Source organism: Acanthaster planci, linkage group LG04 (assembly GCF_054643075.1).
Source record: "Acanthaster planci isolate LZ-2023a linkage group LG04, COTS_SCS, whole genome shotgun sequence".
Taxonomy (NCBI): Eukaryota; Metazoa; Echinodermata; class Asteroidea; order Valvatida; family Acanthasteridae; genus Acanthaster; species Acanthaster planci.
This window is the reverse complement of record NC_141780.1, coordinates 19,277,055-19,297,132: the sequence shown is the minus strand read 5'-3', so window position 1 is coordinate 19,297,132 and position 20,078 is coordinate 19,277,055. Positions and strand designations below refer to the sequence as shown.

Below are 20,078 nucleotides of genomic sequence, written 5' to 3'. Positions count from 1 at the left end.
CCCCTAACCCTACCCCTAACCATCCCTAACCCTAACCAACCCCAACCCTAACCACCCCTAACCCTAACCCCTACCCTAACCCCTAAACCTACCCCTAACCCTAACCATCCCTAACCCTAACTTCAAACCCGACCCCCAACAGTAACCCTAACCCTAACCCTAACCCTAACCATACCTAACCCTAACCTCAAACCCTAACAGTAACCCTAACTATTCCTACCCCTAACCCTTACCCTAACCCCAACCCTAACCATCCCCAACCCTAACAATAATCCTAACACTAACGATCCCCAACCCTGACCCCTACCCTAACCATCCCTAACACTAACCTCTAACCCTGACAGTAACCCTAACTAGTCCTACCCCTAACCCTACCCCCTAACCCTAACCATCCCCAACCCTAACAATAATCCTAACACTAACAATCCCCAACCCTGACCATAACCCTAACCCTAGAATTAACCCTAACACTAACACTAACCCTAACCCGATTCCCAACCCTATCTCTAATCTTAACCCATCCCTAACCCTAACTCACCCCTAACCCTAGCCCCTAACCCTAACCCTAACCATCCCTAACCCTAACCCTAACCCTACCTACCCTAACTCTCTTTAACCCTAACCCTAACCCTAACCAACCCCAACCCTAACCACCCCTAACCCTAACCCCTACCCTAACCCCTAAACCTACCCCTAACCCTAACTATCCCTAACCCTAACCTCAAACCCGATCCCCAACAGTAACCCTAATCCTAACACTAACCCTAACTCACCCCTAACCCTAGCCCCTAACCCTACCCCTAACCCTAACCATCCCTAACCCTAACCCTAACCAACCCCAACCCTAACCCCCCCTAACCCTAACACCTACCCTAACCCCTCAACCTACCCCTAACCCTAACCATCCCTAACCCTAACCTCAAACCCGACCCCAACAGTAACCCTATTTCTAACCCTAACCCTAACTCACCCCTAACCCTACCCCTAACCATCCCTAACCCTAACCAACCCCAACCCTAACCACCCCTAACCCTAACCCCTACCCTAACCCCTAAACCTACCCCTAACCTTAACCATCCCTAACCCTAACCTCAAACCCGACCCCCAACAGTAACCTTAATCCTAACCCTAACCCTAACTCACCCCTAACCCTACCCCCTAACCCTAGCCATCCCCAACCCTGACAATAATCCTAACACTGACAATCCCCAACCCTGAACTAAACCCTGAAATTAACCCTAACCCTTACCCACTTATCTTAGTAACCCCAACGCAATCCCTAACCCTAACCCACTCCTAACCCTAACTTTAATCCTCACCCTAACCGTAACCCTTACCCAAAGCATCCCCACTCTTAGTATCAATACCCATAACCCTAATCCTCCCCTAACCCTAACCCGTAGCAATAATCATCACCACCCCTACGGTAACCCTAAACTTAACCCTAACCCCTACCCTAACCCTTAAACCTACCCCTAACCCTAACCACCCCAACCCTAACTCTAATCCTTACCGTAACCCTTACCCCTTACCCCAACCATCTCCAACCCTACCCCTAACTATCACTCCCCTAACCCCTATAACCCTTACCCTCCCCCAACCCTAACCCTATCCCTAATCATTGCCACCCCTAACCCTACCTTTAGCCCTAACGATCCGCATGCCTAACCCTTGCCCCTTTCCTTATCCATCCCCAACCCTAACCCATACCCCTAACCGTGTCCGTAACCCCTAACCCAATTCAATCCCTCCCCTAACCCCTAGCCCTAACCGTAACCAGCTGATGCGTAACTGCTGGAGAGCGGTTTCCCACACGATTTTTCGCTGCAATATCAGGGCCCCAGGCACAGCCGCGAGGCAAGTTGCCTAACCTCAGCTGCGGCTCACCCTCTCATATTGTTAGGGAAAATATACAAAAGGAAACAGATCCTATTAGAATTGCGGGTCCATTCTCAGCCCCACCATTCCGGTATTCACCTATCGGTTTAGTACCTAAACGGGAACCTTATACATACGGGCTCATCCACCACCTTTCCTATCCATAGGGGCACTCAGTTAATGATTTTATTGATGAGGACAATTGCACAATGCATTATGCCTCATTTGCTGAGGCAGTGCAGTGGGACATGGGGCGTAGCTGGCAAAATGTGATATTAAATCGGTTTTTCGATTACTGACAGTGACCCCTTCAGATTACGAACTTTTGGGTTTCACATTGGAGGGCAACTTTTATTACGACAAATGCTTGCCTATGGGAAGCTCCATTTCGTGTTCCTTTTGGAGAAATTAACGTATTTGGGTTTAGAAATCGATGCTGTCGTGAGGCAGGTCCAGGTCCGTATGGCCAAAGTCAATGTGCTCACAAATCAATTACTCTAATCTTTGGGAAAGAAAAAAATCACTCTGGTTGCACTGCAGTCTTTAATTGGTTCACTCAATTTCATCTGCAAGGCCAAATGGTGCTTGGAACTATGGGCACTTTGAGCCTTTGTAGGTGTCAATGCCGGGACAAGTAATTCAAAGGAATGTAAAAACTGAACTCCACTTAGGAACTTTTCCAATATTTACAAGTTATGTATACATTTCCAGAGTACATTTTTTTCTTTCTTGACTTAAAAACTTTACCTTTAGTCTCTGTTCTTTAAATTGCAACATATAAAACCATTCAAATTATTGGTCCTGAGTCTTACTGCAGATTCAAAGATGGGTTCTTGTTTAGATTCTTCTTCTGCAAGGTTTTCCACCAGTCATTCATAGGCCGTCAGCTGTGTGAGGTGGTTTTCAGTGACACAGCCAACAAGTTTTCCGATCTTGTAAAATTTGTGGCAATCTAAGTAATATGAAAACAAATGCAAACTCTCGAAAATATCTATCTTTTGACCAATTTGGATGGTTAGAGCAACATATACAGAAGATATACTTTGGATACATTTTCAAATTTGTCTCCATCGACTACAGTTAGAGAAATGCATAGATTTGATAAGTTAGTACAATTTAACCAATCTAAGGTTTTCTTCTCCTTAGAAATTTTATACCAAGTAATTAACTTACGCTTGTAAACAAATTAAATCTTTTCGAAAAGTTAAAACTTACGAGTTTTCTTCAGGTGTTCCTTTCAGCTTGAGTTTTCCATGCCGCCAAACTCCCGACGAGTTCTTATGTAGTTTTGCCCAAAGGTAAAACTTTGGCAGGTCTGCCTTGACCACTTTTGTCAAGCTTTTTAACAGTTAAACTGGATACAGTTCCAACACCAAATAATTGTGTTAGCTGAGTTCCAACACCAAATAATTGTGTTAGCTGGTGCACAGACTCCAAACTACTTTTTAGCAAGTGGCAACCCTACATACATCCTCTCTATCTGCAAGCAATCTGATCTACTTGTCTTGCACTCCTTCCCTCTGAATCTACAAGGAGGGCTTTTTTCCCCTATACCTACGCACAAAGGAGGATGGGCTTTTTCTTACACCTATAAACAAAGGAGGATGGGCTTTTTCTTACACCTATAAACGAAGGAGGATGGGCTTTTTCTTACACCTATAAACGAAGGAGGATGGGCTTTTTCTTACACCTATAAACAAAGGAGGATGGGCTTTTTCTTACACCTATTCACAAAGAACTCTTATATCACTAATTAGCCTAACAACATCTAACTAAATGAAAATGTGCAGCTGGACTGGTGGCCCTATACTAAAAGAAAACAGGTGTGTACTATCACTGAACTAAGGGAACCAATAAATATACATTAAGGCAACTCATAGTCAAAAGACAGTGAAAGAAAGGGGTGGGGAACTAAGAGTCTGAACAGTTAACTTTTGGAATCAACTATTCTGCTGAAGGTAAGTAAAAGACAAGATAACAAGCAAAAAATGGATCTACTGTTACAGTGGGTGCTCAAATAATTCATATATAATGGACGCTCCGAGTCAAACGGTGCTTAGAGCAATGTTTCTGGGCCTTTGTGGGTGCCCAAAGAATGGATATTGATATAATGTGTCGCATGCAAGATAAGTCGGCCGCCCAGATTTCGGTGCCCGACACATCAATATGATGAATAAATTCCTTCTGGCTTAGGCGTGCACACACACCAGTTTTTTTGTCTTTGTGTGTTTCATGTTGTCTGCTTATAAGTTGGGATTGTAATGAAAAGTAGAATATACAAAAGATAATCAATATGAATGAAACGAATATTAAGATTCGGACAAATTATACGACTGCCCAAAAGCTTAAGGGGAAATTCCAAACAAGCCGGGGTAGTCGAGATAGCATTAGCAAGCTCGCAGTTCATGTCTTGGATAAATCGAGTTCAAGGTTGACCATGTACATCCCCGAACTGGATTCGAAATTTCCAATGGAAGTGATGGGACAAACAAATTACCATAACAAGAGAAGTGAAAGAAATCGGTATTCGCACCATTATCACTCCGCAGTGACCTGATACACAAAAGTGAAGAACAAGGCATGAAAACAGGGGGAGCCCCTCCCCTCCACAATATGTTCAGTAAGAAACCCCTCCTTTTTGTCTTCAAACTGTGAAACACGACTTCAAGTGTTTAGAATGAATAAAATAATTCACTCTTTAAGTGCAAACGGAAACAACAAAAGTAAAAACATGCATGGGGAACAAGGCACCTTTTGCAAAACGGGTGCTCTGATTAACAGGCATGCAGATTTATTTTGAATAAACAATTTGCTTAATATTTTGACGAAAGGACCTATCCCGTTTTTATGGTAGGGCAAAATTGACTGCTTTTTCAAAAACTGTTTGCCAATTTCTCAGCTTTATAACAATTCTCCTACTCAAAGGAGAAGTTGTGGTACCGTTTCTAAAGTGTTGGCTTTTCAAATCGATTATGATATAATAGTATATATACATTATATAGTATCAGTGATGTTTATCTGATCGAAGAAATATTTCAACCCAAAATAACAAATGGGAATTACTGGTTCTTACAATTGAACATTTACACGTGCTCCAAAATATAAATATACAACTACAAAGATGTAAATTTTTCAATATTTAGACGGTTCGTCGGCGTTTTTTTCCAAGAAATGTTGAATATAGCGTAAGCTCAGGAAATAGACTGAGAATCTTCATGCAAGAGAAACATCTAGGTATGTGGGCACACAACCACACGTCTTGGATAATGAGTGTAATTTCATGTGATTAAACAGTCATGTATAAAGATTATTAAGAAGAATATAACATAATCGCATACTCCTTTACATATTTTTATGTCGCATGCAAAGGCGTTGGGCGTAGTGCAGTGGACGCAAAACCTTTGTGTGTCGTGATGAAAATGATAACGTTGCACAGAGCACTTTGCTTTTACCACAGAACACAGTTTTTTTATAACTATTGTTAAAATGTGCACATTACTTTTATCTCTAAGGTATTCGATATCTTCAGCTCTTCAGCTTTACGAAAGTTCAGTCAAGCATTTTGAGTCTTACGTTTGACAAAACTGAGGGTCAAAAAATCTTTTCCGGTGAATTCAAATTAAATTGTCACAGTCGAGTCATAGACAAACTCATTATACACGATTTACAATGACTAAATAGACGCGAGGAACGCCATCTACCCCTACAAAACTAGCATATTAATTGGTTGCCCGTTTATGATGAACATTTTTTTACTTCCGGGTAACTCATCGTGCATGTGAACTTTACAAATCAAAGAATCGGGGAAAATTTATCAATTGTCAATGGCGAATGTCACCGTCTTCCTCTCTATCCTCAAATCACGTTGTTATACCTTGTGACGCATCTCACGTGCTCATGCAAATTAGAGTGGGTGCAACCTTGTCTATGCTCACACTCCTAGTGAGCAAAGCCAAAGTACGCAATGTAAGTTAACACCCTTGGTGTCCATACAGCCATGCAGGAAAACACTTGTCCGGTGTTGTCCTGAAGGGGCAACTAGGGTGTTGATTTTTAGACAGTGACCCAACTCGAGAAGACCTATCAGGTCAAGAAACTTGAGTCGAGTCTAGTCGAGTCAATGTGTGTTGTCGAGTCGAATTTGATTGATGCATTAAATGATCATTGAAATGATATTGAACGGCCTCGTCTAAATAACTTAACAGCAACAACTTCACTTGAAAAGTTGCTCTTAATTCCAGTTTGGCTGCTTATTCATAATTTGTCACGATGACAACCTTCAAAGTAAATTTTAACATCCAAAAGTGTTTCGAAGTTTTTAAAGCAGACCAAAACGTTATCTTTTTGATGTATAAAAGTCTTCGAAAATTTCCTAAGCATGGCGAATTTAGTCGAAAATTTGCATATATATTGTCAAATGTCATGTAGAATAGTAGATAAAAAAATTCACGCGATAATAATAAGCGGCCGCTATTTGACGTCAGAATCTGTAATAACGCAACGATTAGGCAAACATGAACAAGTCTGCTCTGAGTCACGTACGCGCCGTTGTTGCACACATTGGAGACGGAGTGTTGTGAGTTAAAAGACTGTTTTCTTCCCAAGTAGGAGTCAAGTCAGTAACCCGTTGGGATTCGAGTAAGTCAAGTTACCAAAGCTGTATCTCTGAAAGGAGTCTTAACTCTGCTTGTATATGAGGAAAACACTCGCGATTTAACCACTCATACAGAGGCTTAAACAGGGAGACAAGATCAGAACACAACGTCATCTACTAGACGTAAGTAACCTTTATCCAAAACGACAGGAGACCAGGGTTTGTAGGCCTTAGCTGACAGACACCGGTTCGTAAACGTCGTCGTTGTCATGAGTAATTTGTTGCTGATTCTGCTGTGACATTTGCATGCCAGTATCCTCATACACGTCTCCTGATGTATCCTCGTACGTAGATTCTTGATCTCTTTGTGTTGGAGTCATGTAGGCTCCATCGTCGACTTCGGTGACATAGCCTCCGTCTTCATGCGTGGCTTTCTGCTTTCGGAAATCAACCGTAACCTTGGATTGCTGCCCAGAGAAAGCTGGATTGGGTCTTGGTCTTGCATTGCGACGGTGACGGAGACCGAAAACCAAGGCAACAACAGTGAGCGTGACCACAAGGGTAACAAACATAGTGGGGAGAACGGCACCTGCCGAAGAGGCGCAGATGGATGTTATTGTGGGTGGAATAGTCGTAACTGTAAGGTTGACCACGGCTCTGTCTGTCTCACCCAGGGGATTACGAACCAAACAAGTGTACATTCCATGGTCAGGTTTGTTTGCAGGAATGATGTGTAAAGTCGACCGTTCAATAATGACAAACCTGCCGTGCCGTTTGTCTGTAATTACCGTGCCATTGGGGTCCAGCCATGTTATGATGGGGACAGGAACGCCGACAGCCGTGCATGATAGAGTTGCTGTCTGACCGACTGTCACGGTAAGATTGTTCTTGTCAATCACAGCCTTTGGAGGGTGGCACGAGAAGTCATGTATGTCCAAGTCTGTAACCACTCGTCCGGAGTTCTTCGGTGGACCTTGACATCGAGGGAGAGAAGACGGTGGATTGTTGAGAAGCCACTCACGTAGACCTTTCAACCGGCAGTCACACTGAAGCGGGTTGCCTTCAAGCTCTAGTCTGGATAGCGCTATGTTTCTAGCAGTAAGAGATTCGACAGAAACCACTTCGATTCGATTGAATCCTATGTCAAGTACAACCAAGTTATTACAGGGACCACGTATGTAACTGGAATCATTGATTAAATTATGATCCAGGAGAACGTATTGTAAGTTGCTAAGAAGACTGCAATTTGTGATATCAAAAATCTCGAGTTCATTATGAGAAAAGTCCGAGGTAATAAGTCCAGGCATGTGTCGAAACATCACCGAGTGGACGTAAAGCAGTCGATTCCCAGCGAGATACAGACGTTCAAGTGAATCCAGACCAATGAAGTAATCGGGATGTAAGACGGAGAGTTGATTGTTGGTGATTGATAGCTCTACTAATTCAGCTTGAGTGCAAAATATTCCACCAAATAATGACGTCAGGGCGTTGCCATCGAGATACAAGGACCTTAGCATGGTGAGTTGACTCAAAGCGGTCGAAGAGATGAATAAAAGTCGATTGTTTGCTAAATGGAGCTCCGTCAGGTTGACGAATCCTTGCAGGGTTGTAGAGGACAGGTTCGTCAGCATGTTGTCATCAGCGTATAAGATCTTGAGACCTTCTGCCCAATCTGGTTGTATCAGGGAGTCGAACGAATTGTTCCTTACGTCAAGTTTCTCCATGAATTTATTTTCATGTTGATAAACGCCGAATCCGTTATCGAATCCAAGTAATCCATTGCTAGCTATGATCAGCTCATTGGGAGCTTGGACATATGCATTTCGTAGTCTGTTATGACTGAGAGAAAGTAGGCCTCGGTCACTTCGATCCCAGTAATCCATATAAACAGTGCTTATTTCATTGTGATCCAGTAACACGGTCCAATTTCCAGATAACGGGCGAAAGAAAAAACGAATAGTAAATCTTGTTATTCTATTGAACCGCATGCTAATAAATGAGGGAAAACAGCAATCGATTAAGAACATGTCAGTTCTTTCCAGTTTGTTTGAATCAGCTGAAAATCGCCTCAAACTTTGACAATGTGGAAATTCGTGAAAGCTGTTGATCAGGTTGTTATCCAATGATATATCCTCAAGGGAATCAAGCCTACAAGAATAGTCCAAGTGCACAACGTAGTTGTGTTTAATCGACAGTTTCTTTAGGCTTGCCATCTCAGTTGACGTCATTAGTGACGTCAGATCCGATATATTGTTGAAGTCAAGGTACAGCTCAACCAACTGTGTGAGTGTCCTGTTGAAGTCGGCTGCTTCAAGTATCGATATCTTGTTGTGGCTGAGATCCATGACGAGGGAGTCTGGGTAGTTGACGGGGATGCAGTCCAGATTTCGGTAAGAACAGTCAGCTCTTCTTGTCACGTGGTCGTAGTCACAGTGCTCATGGCAGGTGGCTGCTTGACATGATCCTAAGAGACGTCCAATGTAGAACAGAACCACGACAACGGCAAACAACTCCATGTTCATCTAAAATATCATAAATAAAAACAAAATTGAGACCAAGGTTAACTTGAGTAGTCACATTCAATATAATTATGTCCCTCTTCATGAGGTCAAAAAGCTTTGACCTTAAAGAACCAGGCATTTCTGGGACCGTATCACAGCCGGGATGGATTTCGCCCCCAAAGATCTCGGCTGTCACACTCTGATATTTGTAAAAGTAGGTATGCAAATAATAACACTTGTTTTTAGTATATTTGTGTAGATTAAATTCAAGCCAACACAGGGATGTGTTTTTATGGTCGTTTACATTTAACGGCAATTCCATTCACGCTTGTCAGCCCGTGTACATCACTGAAAAAAGAAAGACCAACCAACCAACCAACCAACCAACCAACCAACCAAACTAACTGGAATATCTGAGAACAGAAGTTCACTGAGGAGATGTACTGGAGTACGAGGTAGTGCAAGCAAAGCGGAAATCAAAATGGTGAAACAATTAAGTTGAAACCGAAAGTCAGGGTTCCAAAACAAGGTCCAATTACATGTAATGAGGGGGCTTCCAAAGCTGCGGCTATGGCTATGGCCAGCATGCACCCGTATATTTTCAACGGTGAGACCTATAGACCTAGCTCTAAGCAACAGAGTTGAATGCAGTCTTGTAGGATATCATAATAAACATTAATTGTGTCCCCGTTATTTTGCTTAATAAGGTCAAGAAGAAGGAAATCAAAGATGTGAAAAAATTGGAGACGTGGCACTATGAATTTCAGCTCCATGAATTTGCAGTTAATTTGCAGTTTCACTGTGAAATTGTTTTTTCACTGCAACTTCATGGCAGTTCACGTGGTGAAAACATCGTGAAAATAATCCCGGATATGACCCCTTGCCGACACCTTGAGGTCAAGTGAAAACACCATGAAAATGCAGTGAGCCCATCTAGGGGGCCTTCCTCATTTACTTTGCGGTGGGGCTAATCCTTTAAATTCTTTAAGGACCCATTGTCTCATAAAAAGTACCATTACCTGTCTTCTTACTGTGGTGGTGACAGGTGTAAATGTACACTGAACACCCCAATCACAATGTTCGCATCCTTGCAATGTACATGTAACCCCGGCCAGGTTGTTCATACACTACACCATGGCCTGTAGCTGAATAAGAACATTGTAGGGACTTCAGCAAAACGACTCCCCACAAATTACGTCACCTCACAGAAACATTTATTTTCAATTTTGTGGCATATCTGTGATTTATATTTAATTTGCTTGAGTAGAGTTATACTCATGAATATTCTGGAAATTCATAATTCCCATGGCCATTTATGATTGCTCATCGACAATTAAACAACAGTCAGCACCAAGTGCACACTGTTATGCATGATGTTGGAGCAGAAAACACTAGTGGCAAAAAGAATGTTGAAATTTGGGGGAAGACGCGGACTAGTGAAAATTCTGCTTAATTTAAAGACTAGTAAAAAGCCATCTCTGCTGCTTGTTATTCCACCACTTTGTATACAGTTTCACAGTCTTTTGGCAATTCCATAATTCGATGTGGTAACTTCACAACTTCACCACTCAATGTGCCTTATGCCCACAAAAGTTGGAAATATTCATATGCCTTCTGGTATGTGGTCAAGGGGGGTGTTGTGACATCTAACACCAAGTTTCGTGGAATTTTGTGAATCGTGTCACAGTTTAGGGCTGAAAAAAAAAATTGTGTCCTTCCTCCATGGTTCTACATAAGCAAAATGTGCTTATCAACTGTTTAGCTGCATCCGGCAAATTTGAGCAATCGTACGTGTATCCATCTCTTCTCACAGCTCAAAAAAGGAAAAATCAATCTTGTCTTTTCAAGGAAAGACAGGATCCTGTGTTCACAAAACACCTGCTTTACATTCACAACATGTGGAAAGAAAGTTTTGTGGTTTTCACAAGTTCCCTTCGCATTTCGCTAATCACGGTAGTTCGAAAACACGCACGCAATATTGCTTCATGCAAAGTTTCCGCTGGTTCCCGGAGGCCCAGACCTAAACAGGGGTATTCAATCGCTCCTTTTGTTGGTAACTGCTACGCTAATTCCTGGCTGTCTATCACACTAATCTTTTATTACGCTTTGACAGTTAAACCGCTGTTTTCCTATCTTCCACGGTGGGAAGCTGGACTGGTGTACCGTTATGAATAACAATAGGACCATAAGCTACGAAGATGTTGACGTGAAAAGTCCGTGAAACTGCTGTGAGCTAATCCGCTCCCAAGTTGATCAACTTTCCACCGTGAAAACGGGCTTACATTGCCTTGACAAAAATTTCACGGTGATTTAATGGTAAAACTGCATTTTCACGGTGTTGAAAGTTCATAGTGTAAGTTGAAACCGAAAGTCAGGGTTCCAAAACAAGGTCCAATTACATGTAATGAGGGGGCTTCCAAAGCTGCGGCTATGGCTATGGCCAGCATGCACCCGTATATTTTCAACGGTGAGACCTATAGACCTAGCTCTAAGCAACAGAGTTGAATGCAGTCTTGTAGGATATCATAATAAACATTAATTGTGTCCCCGTTATTTTGCTTAATAAGGTCAAGAAGAAGGAAATCAAAGATGTGAAAAAATTGGAGACGTGGCATGGGTTTACACAGGCGAGTGGAAAGGTATACAGTTTTCCGGAGCAAAATAGACCTTCTCTTCCTGTTTTGATGATTACAGTATTAAACTTAGAAGACCTTCGATTTCTGAATATTTACAAAACTGTGTCTGCATAACCTACTGCGTGGTTCCGATTTAGCTTTAAAATTCTTCGGCCCATTCACCGTTATTTGGAACTGAATAACTAATAAAAGTGGGTCGTCTGTAAAAATAATAATTAAACGCAAAAATTACCGGGTATTTTATTTGTCTTTATGCATATGTGTCTCTTTTAAGGTTGTGGAGGAAACTAAGAGTCTGGTAGATTTTTCCCTCGAAATTTCTGGAGCTTTTGAGCGCGGCCATTGCGTGGTTATAGACAACCATTAAATTTAGTCATTTCTAAATTTCCTTCGTGGCAGCGGGTTCTAAGTTTTTGCTTTTGTTCCTTCGGTGTAGAGCTATACCTTTCTCTTTTAACAATAGCCTCCTCATTTGCTTCTTTGCTATTTCTGGCGATGAGATAATTCGGGAACATTTTTGTCTGCGACTTCGTTGTGCACCCCTTGACAGGCAGAAATGAATTCTGTCTTAAAGATAAGAAAACTAGTTTTTTTTTCTTCTGTGCACTCTCCTTAGCTAAAACATAGTTGTATATGACAGAAATTAAACTGCACAGGTTCATAAATGTTCTGGATCTAGTTTGTATGGGAAAGGAATTATCGCCTTGAGTGGTGTCAGATTTCACTCCAAAATGTACATTTGCGCCATTTCATTTACAGCGTTTTTATTGAGTGTTTGGCAATGTAGTGTGTATTTAGTATGCGGTTTTTTGACAGCTGCTGAATTTTTAAGAACTGGGGTAATTATTATTTTGCTTTGGACGGCTATAGTCACAGGTTTATCGGCCACTGGTAGGCAAATCGACAAATGACGTAGAAAGAGCCCGAAACTCACAAATGCATGCGATTGATTGAGATTACTAATCAGCTAGTGGATAAAGTAGGTGTAAATTGCAACCCTCCTAGGGCTAAAATCATACTTTGACTTGAATGTACTGACTTTGACTGAAATTGGTCAAAGTCAAGTCCGTTCCTGATGTGAACATCACTTCTCACGATTCCAAGGTATAAAGTGAATGTCACAGCCAGCCAGCCAGCCAGCCAACCAGCCAACCAACCCATCAATCATTCAAGTACTTCCAAAGACACAAGTTCTGCACCTTCAGCAGAATTTCAATTTTCGAAGGTTGAATTTCTCAAATTTGCTTACCTGGTTGCCTCGGACCTCTCGCACAGCAAACGAAATGGAATATCTGAGAACAGAAGTTCACTGAGGAGATGTACTGGAGTACGAGGTAGTGCAAGCGAAGCGGAAATCAAAATGGTGAAACAATTAAGTTGAAACCGAAAGTCAGGGTTCCAAAACAAGGTCCAATTACATGTAATGAGGGGGCTTCCAAAGCTGCGGCTATGGCTATAGCCAGCATGCACCCGTATATTTTAAACGGGGAGACCCATAGACTTAGCTCTAAGCAACAGAGTTGAATGCAGTCTTGTAGGATATCATAATAAACATTAATTGTGTCCCCGTTATTTTGCTTAATAAGGTCAAGAAGAAGGAAATCAAAGATGTGAAAAAATTGGAGACGTGGGTTTACACAGGCGAGTGGAAAGGTATACATTTTTCCGGAGAAAAATAGACCTTCTCTTCCTGTTTTGATGATTACAGTATTAAACTTAGAAGACCTTCGATTTCTGAATATTTACAAAACTGTGTCTGCATAACCTACTGCGTGGTTCCGATTTAGCTTTAAAATTCTTCGGCCCATTCACCGTTATTTGGAACTGAATAACTAATAAAAGGGGGTCGTCTGTAAAAATAATAATTAAACGCAAAAATTACCGGGTATTTTATTTGTCTTTATGCATATGTGTCTCTTTTAAGGTTGTGGAGGAAACTAAGAGTCTGGTAGATCTTTCCCTCGAAATTTCTGGAGCTTTTGAGCGCGGCCATTGCGTGGTTATAGACAACCATTAAATTTAGTCATTTCTGAATTTCCTTCGTGGCAGCGGGTTCTAAGTATCTGCTTTTGTACCTTTGGTGTAGAGCTATATCTTTCTCTGTTAACAATAGCTTCCTCATTTGCTTCTTTGCTATTTCTGGCGATGAGATAATTCGGGAACATTTTTGTCGGCGACTTCCTTGTGCACCCCTTGACATGCAGAAATAAATTTTGTCTTAAAGATAAGGAAACTAGTTCTTTTTCTTCTGTGCACTCTCCTTAGCTAAAACATAGTTGTATATTACAGATATTAAACTGCATAGGCTCATAAATGTTCTGGATCTAGGTTGTATGGGAAAGGATTTATCGCCTAGAGTGGTGTCAGATTTCACTCCAAAATGTACATTTGCACCATTTCATTTACAGCGTTTTTATTGAGTGTTTGGTAATGTAGTGTGTATTTAGTATGCGGTGTTTTGACAGCTGCTGAATTTTTAAGAACTGGGGTAATTATTATTTTGCTTTGGACGGCTATAGTCACAGGTTTATCGGCCACTGGTAGGCAAATCGACAAATGACGTAGAAAGAGCCCAAAACCCACAAATGCATGTGATTGATTGAGATTACTAATCAGCTAGTGGATATAGTAGGTATGAATTGCAACTCTCGCGTTGAACCTAGTTAAAAATTATACTTTAACTTGAATGTACTGACTTTTACTGAAATTGGTCAAAGTCAAGTCCGTCCCTGATGTGAATCTCACGATTCCAAGGTATACAGTGAACAAGGGCCGATTCAGAGCCCATTCAGACCGATTTGTGGCCCCCAAAATCTAAAATTTCTTCAGATGACTCTTTGTGGCCTTTTTGAGGCTACACTTGGGGGCTTTTTGCATGCTCTTTGAAGGAAGGGAAATGAATAACCCCAAACTGCCTTTCTCTCAATGTTTTTCCGAAAAGAAATTTGCTTCGGTGAGGGCGGGAAGGAACCCCCCTGGATCTGCCCTTGAACTGATGAATATTAAAGTCGCGTCTGGTGCTGCTTGATGAGGCGTGTATAGTTTCCCCTTTCTCAGGTTACACTGGGAAAAAACCCACAGATATTACATTTATTTGATGTTATGCCCAACTGTTGTCAACATAGGCCTATTTCTTGCATGAACTTCCTCATCTCTCGCGGAAAAAGACATCGAGGAGGTTTTTCAATTATTATCGTTCAAGGTTTCGTCTTCAAAATCGGTCGCCGAATATAAGCGGTGTTCAAATTAAACGGGAATAGGCTACAGTACTTCAACATTTGGTACTGTTTGACTTACAATAAAGCAGCTTCAAAGGCAGGGATTTGAACATCAGGTCAAGCCTTAGAGGGAGAGGAAGCCGAGTATAAGCCAAGGATTGGACTAAGAGAGGGCGGAATTTCTTGGCAAAGGAGGCTCCTTTGGTCGGAACTGGGCCACCAACGACTACGAAATGCACGTGATACGGTCGCGTCGCCACAAGCAAATTGAAAACTCGAGACCAGAATGGCTCTTTGCAACCGATGAGGGGTGCTTCTACTGAATGTGAAAATAAACCCCCAATGTGGAAAACGTTGAGAACTTGCACTGCGCCCCATATGAATGAGCACGTGCAAATCAAGTTCTCAACACTGAACGCCTACTTTGTGGCATATGCATTTCATATAATAAGACACCTAGTACTTTCACTATCACTTAATTTATGTAATTATCCAGTGTTGTACGATTGACTCCACGATTCGGACACGAGTCAAATTGACTCGGACTCGACTCGAGTCACATAGGATAATGACTCGGACTCGACCACGATGACTCGGATTTGAGCTTGGTCACTCGTGACTCGAGTCATGTATTTTCATTAAACATATTTATCGTATACGCCGAATATTAATACAGTGACTGTTCGATTGTTTATTAAGGAAGCGGGAATAATTCTATGGTTTGACTGCGCATGCGCATACCGAACACAGCCGAATCGTCAAAAAAGATTCGGAAGCATCGGGCTGAACACCGTCAAAAAGATTGGATGCTTTCTCAATTCGGATGCTTTTAAAGTCGGATGCTTTCGAAATTCGGATGCTTTTTAAAGTCGGATACTTTCGAAATTCGGATGCTTTCTGAATTTGGATGAAATGCGGGTGCGGAACTCGAAACCTTCGGCTCTTTATTGTCGGGGAAAATGCATTCGAATCTGGAAAACGTTAGGTGTCAAATTTCATTCGGATTTCGAAAACATGCTAGGTCTGAAAAATTTCATTCGAGTCTTAAAAACATGTTAGGTCCGAAAAAAATTTACTCGAATCTTAAAAACATTTTAGGTCTACAAAATTTTATTCGAATCTTGAAAACATGTTGGGTCAAAAAAATTTCATTCGAATCTTAAAAACATGTTAGGTCTGTAAAATTTCATCCAAAAAAGATATATTAGGTACGAAAGATTTCATTGGTTTTGGAAAATGAATTCAAATTTAAAGTACGGTCTGTTTTAAAAAACATTACTTTACTAAGAATCGATTGAAAAAAAAACATTAAATTTCTCGGAAAACATGTTCCGATCTAATTCTGCTTCGTAGTCTGTTTTCTTAACAGTATTAATGGTTGTTGTGAAACATCTGTTTAATTCCTTATTAAATTGATTAGTGCATGTTGATAAACAAATAAGCAATATAGACCATAAATTCAAAATGAATGCTACGGCAGAACCACATATTTTATGCCTTAAACTTAAATAAATCTAGTATATGCACAGATAACTGTGCAAGTACCTCTAATCTATATAATGCCGGGTCACTTATACAAATGTATTTTCATCTTAAATTACAGATGGTTTCATCGTCATATTGACTGTCGTTTATTTGTGTGGGTGTTTTGGGGGTTTCTTAAGGGTTGCTTGTTGTTTTTTTTGGCTTAACCCTCCTATGCAAATGTAATCTGGCACAATATTTTAAGCAGTCAATGACTGTAAAGTGTCTGGCCGATACCCTTAGCGTTTAAGGCTATAACTACCCATTTGTATAATTTGGCGGTGCCTTTCCACTGGTCTGCTGTCTTATTTGATAAATTTTGGCCAGTCAAGTGGTCAGGATTAGGTAGTTTGTGCCTGGCCAGCCAGCAAAAATATATGCCGGGTTGGGCCAAATTGAATTTGACCGTCTTTTGACTGCACCGACATTAAAGGGGTTAAGGTAACTTGGATTAATTTGAATTTATAACTGAATGTACATGTGATTGTTCTAATTCTCAATTTTAATTAAATCAGCAGTTCTATTTTCGTAAATAGGTGGGGCTTTTTTAATTTCTTTAGTCTGCATCCCTGTTTAAATTTTTTGGGGGGTTATCCACCAACTATCTCTCTGGTCAAATTTAACCACTCGGTAACAATATAGACATATATATAGACATATAATATAGACTGGGATAGTGTATGTGAAGTTACAACATAATTAAAGGACTTCTTGTTCATTCACTCCTGGTATTCTATACAATTTTATCTCCATAAACTTGGTGTTTTATGAATATCACTTCAAGGTGTGTCAACCAAAGTCACTTAAAGGCCCCGCGAAACAAAACAAAAAATCGGCTCAATAATATCGTAGAAAAGAATTAAGGGCGGATTCCCTCTTGACCTAGGGTAAAAAAGCCCGCATTTCTCCTGTGTCAATCGCAATCCGAAGAAGCTTTTGCATGAAAAAAACAAATTCCTCCCACTCCAGTCTCCCTAAAACAACAACAACACGATACCATTCCCATTGCAACCGTTTGTAATCGCTAATGTACTCACCCAGTAAATTCTCCAGTAGAGCAAACGGTCTGCAGTGTCTTAGCACAAGAGCTTTACTCCATGCACATAAGTATCGGAGGACGTCGCCACTGCACGGAGGTACTAGCTGGGCATAAAAATGGTCAATGAATTTTGGTCAGGGCATGGAGGTATAAAAATTTTTAGTTCCTTTGTGGTCAGGGTATTTTCAACGGTATTTTGTTATTGAAAGACCGTCTGGCAAATGTCTCTGATGAATATCGTCAAAACAAAATATTTTGATGCCCTGGCTACATATTGTGTTGAACTGTGCCGGGCAGGAAATACAAGGTGCCGGGAAATTGGACATCCGCCTTCATCTCCCAAGATTCAGCTCTTTTGGGGACTGCAATAAATTCGTCCTCGTAGGGGCTCAAAGAAGAATGGAACTTGTGGTAGAAGATACTGAAAATTCTCAGCTGAGACATGCCAGTTTTTAAAGTGAATGACACCTTTCTGTTGTCTTTTTTCTTTTGGAATACAAGAAAGTCATATGAAATTGTCCTCCTGTGACGCAGAAATAGATCTGGAACTCCGCTTGTAAAAAACAAATGCTGGACTTTTGACTGTGTACCTTACCTATTGAAATCCAGCATTGTCCACATTACGACACTGCCAACATGACTGCTGTGTTAACAGGCCGCTCATTTGAAAACATCTGCAAGGAAACTAGTTTTTGCTGAAGCTAAAGCCCTCATTTGGGGTTAGGGATGTTGATTGTGTTTTTGCTGTTTTGCCAAGCTATGTTTTTTTAAACACGACTTCCCGATTCTGGTTTTGTATAACTTTCGACAATTTTTTTGCTGCAACTTCCTTAAACATCCCCCCATATATGTCAAAATAAATTTTTGCAGCTTAATGCTCTTTTGCAAAGCTTTTACGGGACGTACTCATTACGGTAACCCTAAAAACCAAATATATCTGTTCGCTGTCTGCACATCGCTCGTAATTTTGCCGTGCACAAAAATGACGAGCTGGAGTTTGTAGGCCAGGCCAGAAACTATCTTCGTCAAAAGTTAGGTTTACAACCGAATCGTGCAATAGAGGGACGTCGTGAACGTGAGTGTGATTAGGCATAATAATGCCGTGTGGTCTCGTGAACAAATGAGGGCTCATGCACTGCCACTGCATTTCATGATTTTTGAATTTTGATACCGTCATTGGTTTACACATACTGCCAAAGTTGGTAAGTTCAGTTCCCCTTGCAAAAACATTATCACCCGGGGTGTTCCACAGAAGTCGTAGCCCAGTTGTGCCATTGCATGCGATGATTATGGATACAGGGCCCCGTTGTACATTTCCATGCGTATCTCAGCCTCGGTGGGCACTGCTTGTTAGAGAAGTTCGATCTTGCAGAATTGAACGAACATGGTGTTACGTGCAATTTATTCAAAAGAACCAAAATGAAGTAGGGCACGACCAGAGTTGAACATGGCAGCAGAGAAAAGGAAACCAGCAACTATATTTACAGAAATTTATTCAGTTTACATACCAAAAATAATAACTAAACCAATATTTAAATCTAGGTTACTATTTGTTTATAAAATTAAATAACTACTTATAGGTTGTTGTTGAGGACTTGATTGGGTGCGTGCTGTCAAGTTGACTATTGGTATTCTGTGGCGGAGGGACATTTCGGGCACAGCTGGCTGAAGCACTGGCTGGTGCACCCGGTTGGCCTGATCCAAGTCATCTGGGGTGAGCCTCAGAACCGGTCTGGTCCTAGGCCATCTAGGAAGAGCCGCAAAACCGGTTGGTTTGGGCCATCAACTTGAAGGAGAGAGAGAACAGCGGAGACTCGCGGTCTCTACATGCAATACAAGAGTACAGCGGTGACTCGCTGTATCTGCAGGCAGTGTATAGCTGGAGGGCCAATTCGTCATTGGCTGGAGTGATGAAGGTTGGCGATACCCATCAGTTGGAAAAAACGAACAGAGCCCCTGGCTGAACGGTTGGCTGTAATGTGATGAGTCCACCCAAGCATGGTACAACCCACTTCTTAAATACATGTGCACCCAGCAAATAATGAAAGAGCCATTACATAACCGGTCAGCCCACTGGGCAACATCTTAACAAAAGAATACTGGGTACAAAGCACAATACATGGGGCCTGCTGCAGAACAGTTTAGACTTAAAATACCACAAATGCCTAAAGAAAGAGTTAAATAAAAAACAGCAGGCGAATTATAAAGGAAGAAATGTCCCATCTGCAACAATGGTAATGATGGCCTCTCTCTATATACCTTTTAACACATGAATGAAATGGTTTACAAAAAGAGGACATGAATGAAATGGTTTACAAAAAGAGGACATGTACTTTCAAAAACGCAACTTATGAAGCGAGGGAAAAAAAGAACCCCCCCCCCCAAAAAAAACAGGGCTGGTCCGGGAATCGAACCCGGGACCTCTCGCACCCTAAGCGAGAATCATGCCGCTAGACCAACCAGCCTCGCATGTGGAGTTTTATGTGCTGGAAAAAAAAACCATGTTCTGCGGCCAACCACTCTTGAATGAGGAAGCAGAAATCGGGGACTGGAAGCTATATATGTATATTTTCAGTCTATTTCAGTCTTCAAAATGTGTCTGTATGTAGATAGTTGGCATGTTGTGATAGGCAGCAATTTAAATCCGAAATGAAGTATGCGCACTTCAATTTATGTTACAACTCTCAC

The 20,078-nt window shown here is 41.3% G+C and overlaps 1 protein-coding gene and 1 non-coding gene across 2 annotated transcripts; both read right to left on the bottom strand.

Moving 5' to 3' along the window:
• Positions 1-3,311: 3,311 nt before the first annotated feature.
• LOC110986974 (uncharacterized) lies at positions 3,312-8,988 on the bottom strand. Its single transcript, XM_087136342.1, has one exon. It carries the CDS (start codon positions 8,986-8,988, stop codon positions 6,703-6,705), a length of 2,286 nt encoding a protein of 761 aa, XP_086992468.1. The 3' UTR covers positions 3,312-6,702.
• A 10,795-nt stretch (positions 8,989-19,783) lies between these two features.
• Positions 19,784-19,855, bottom strand: Trnap-agg (transfer RNA proline (anticodon AGG)). The gene has a single exon. It is a non-coding gene; the product is annotated as a tRNA-Pro (tRNA).
• Positions 19,856-20,078: the final 223 nt, after the last annotated feature.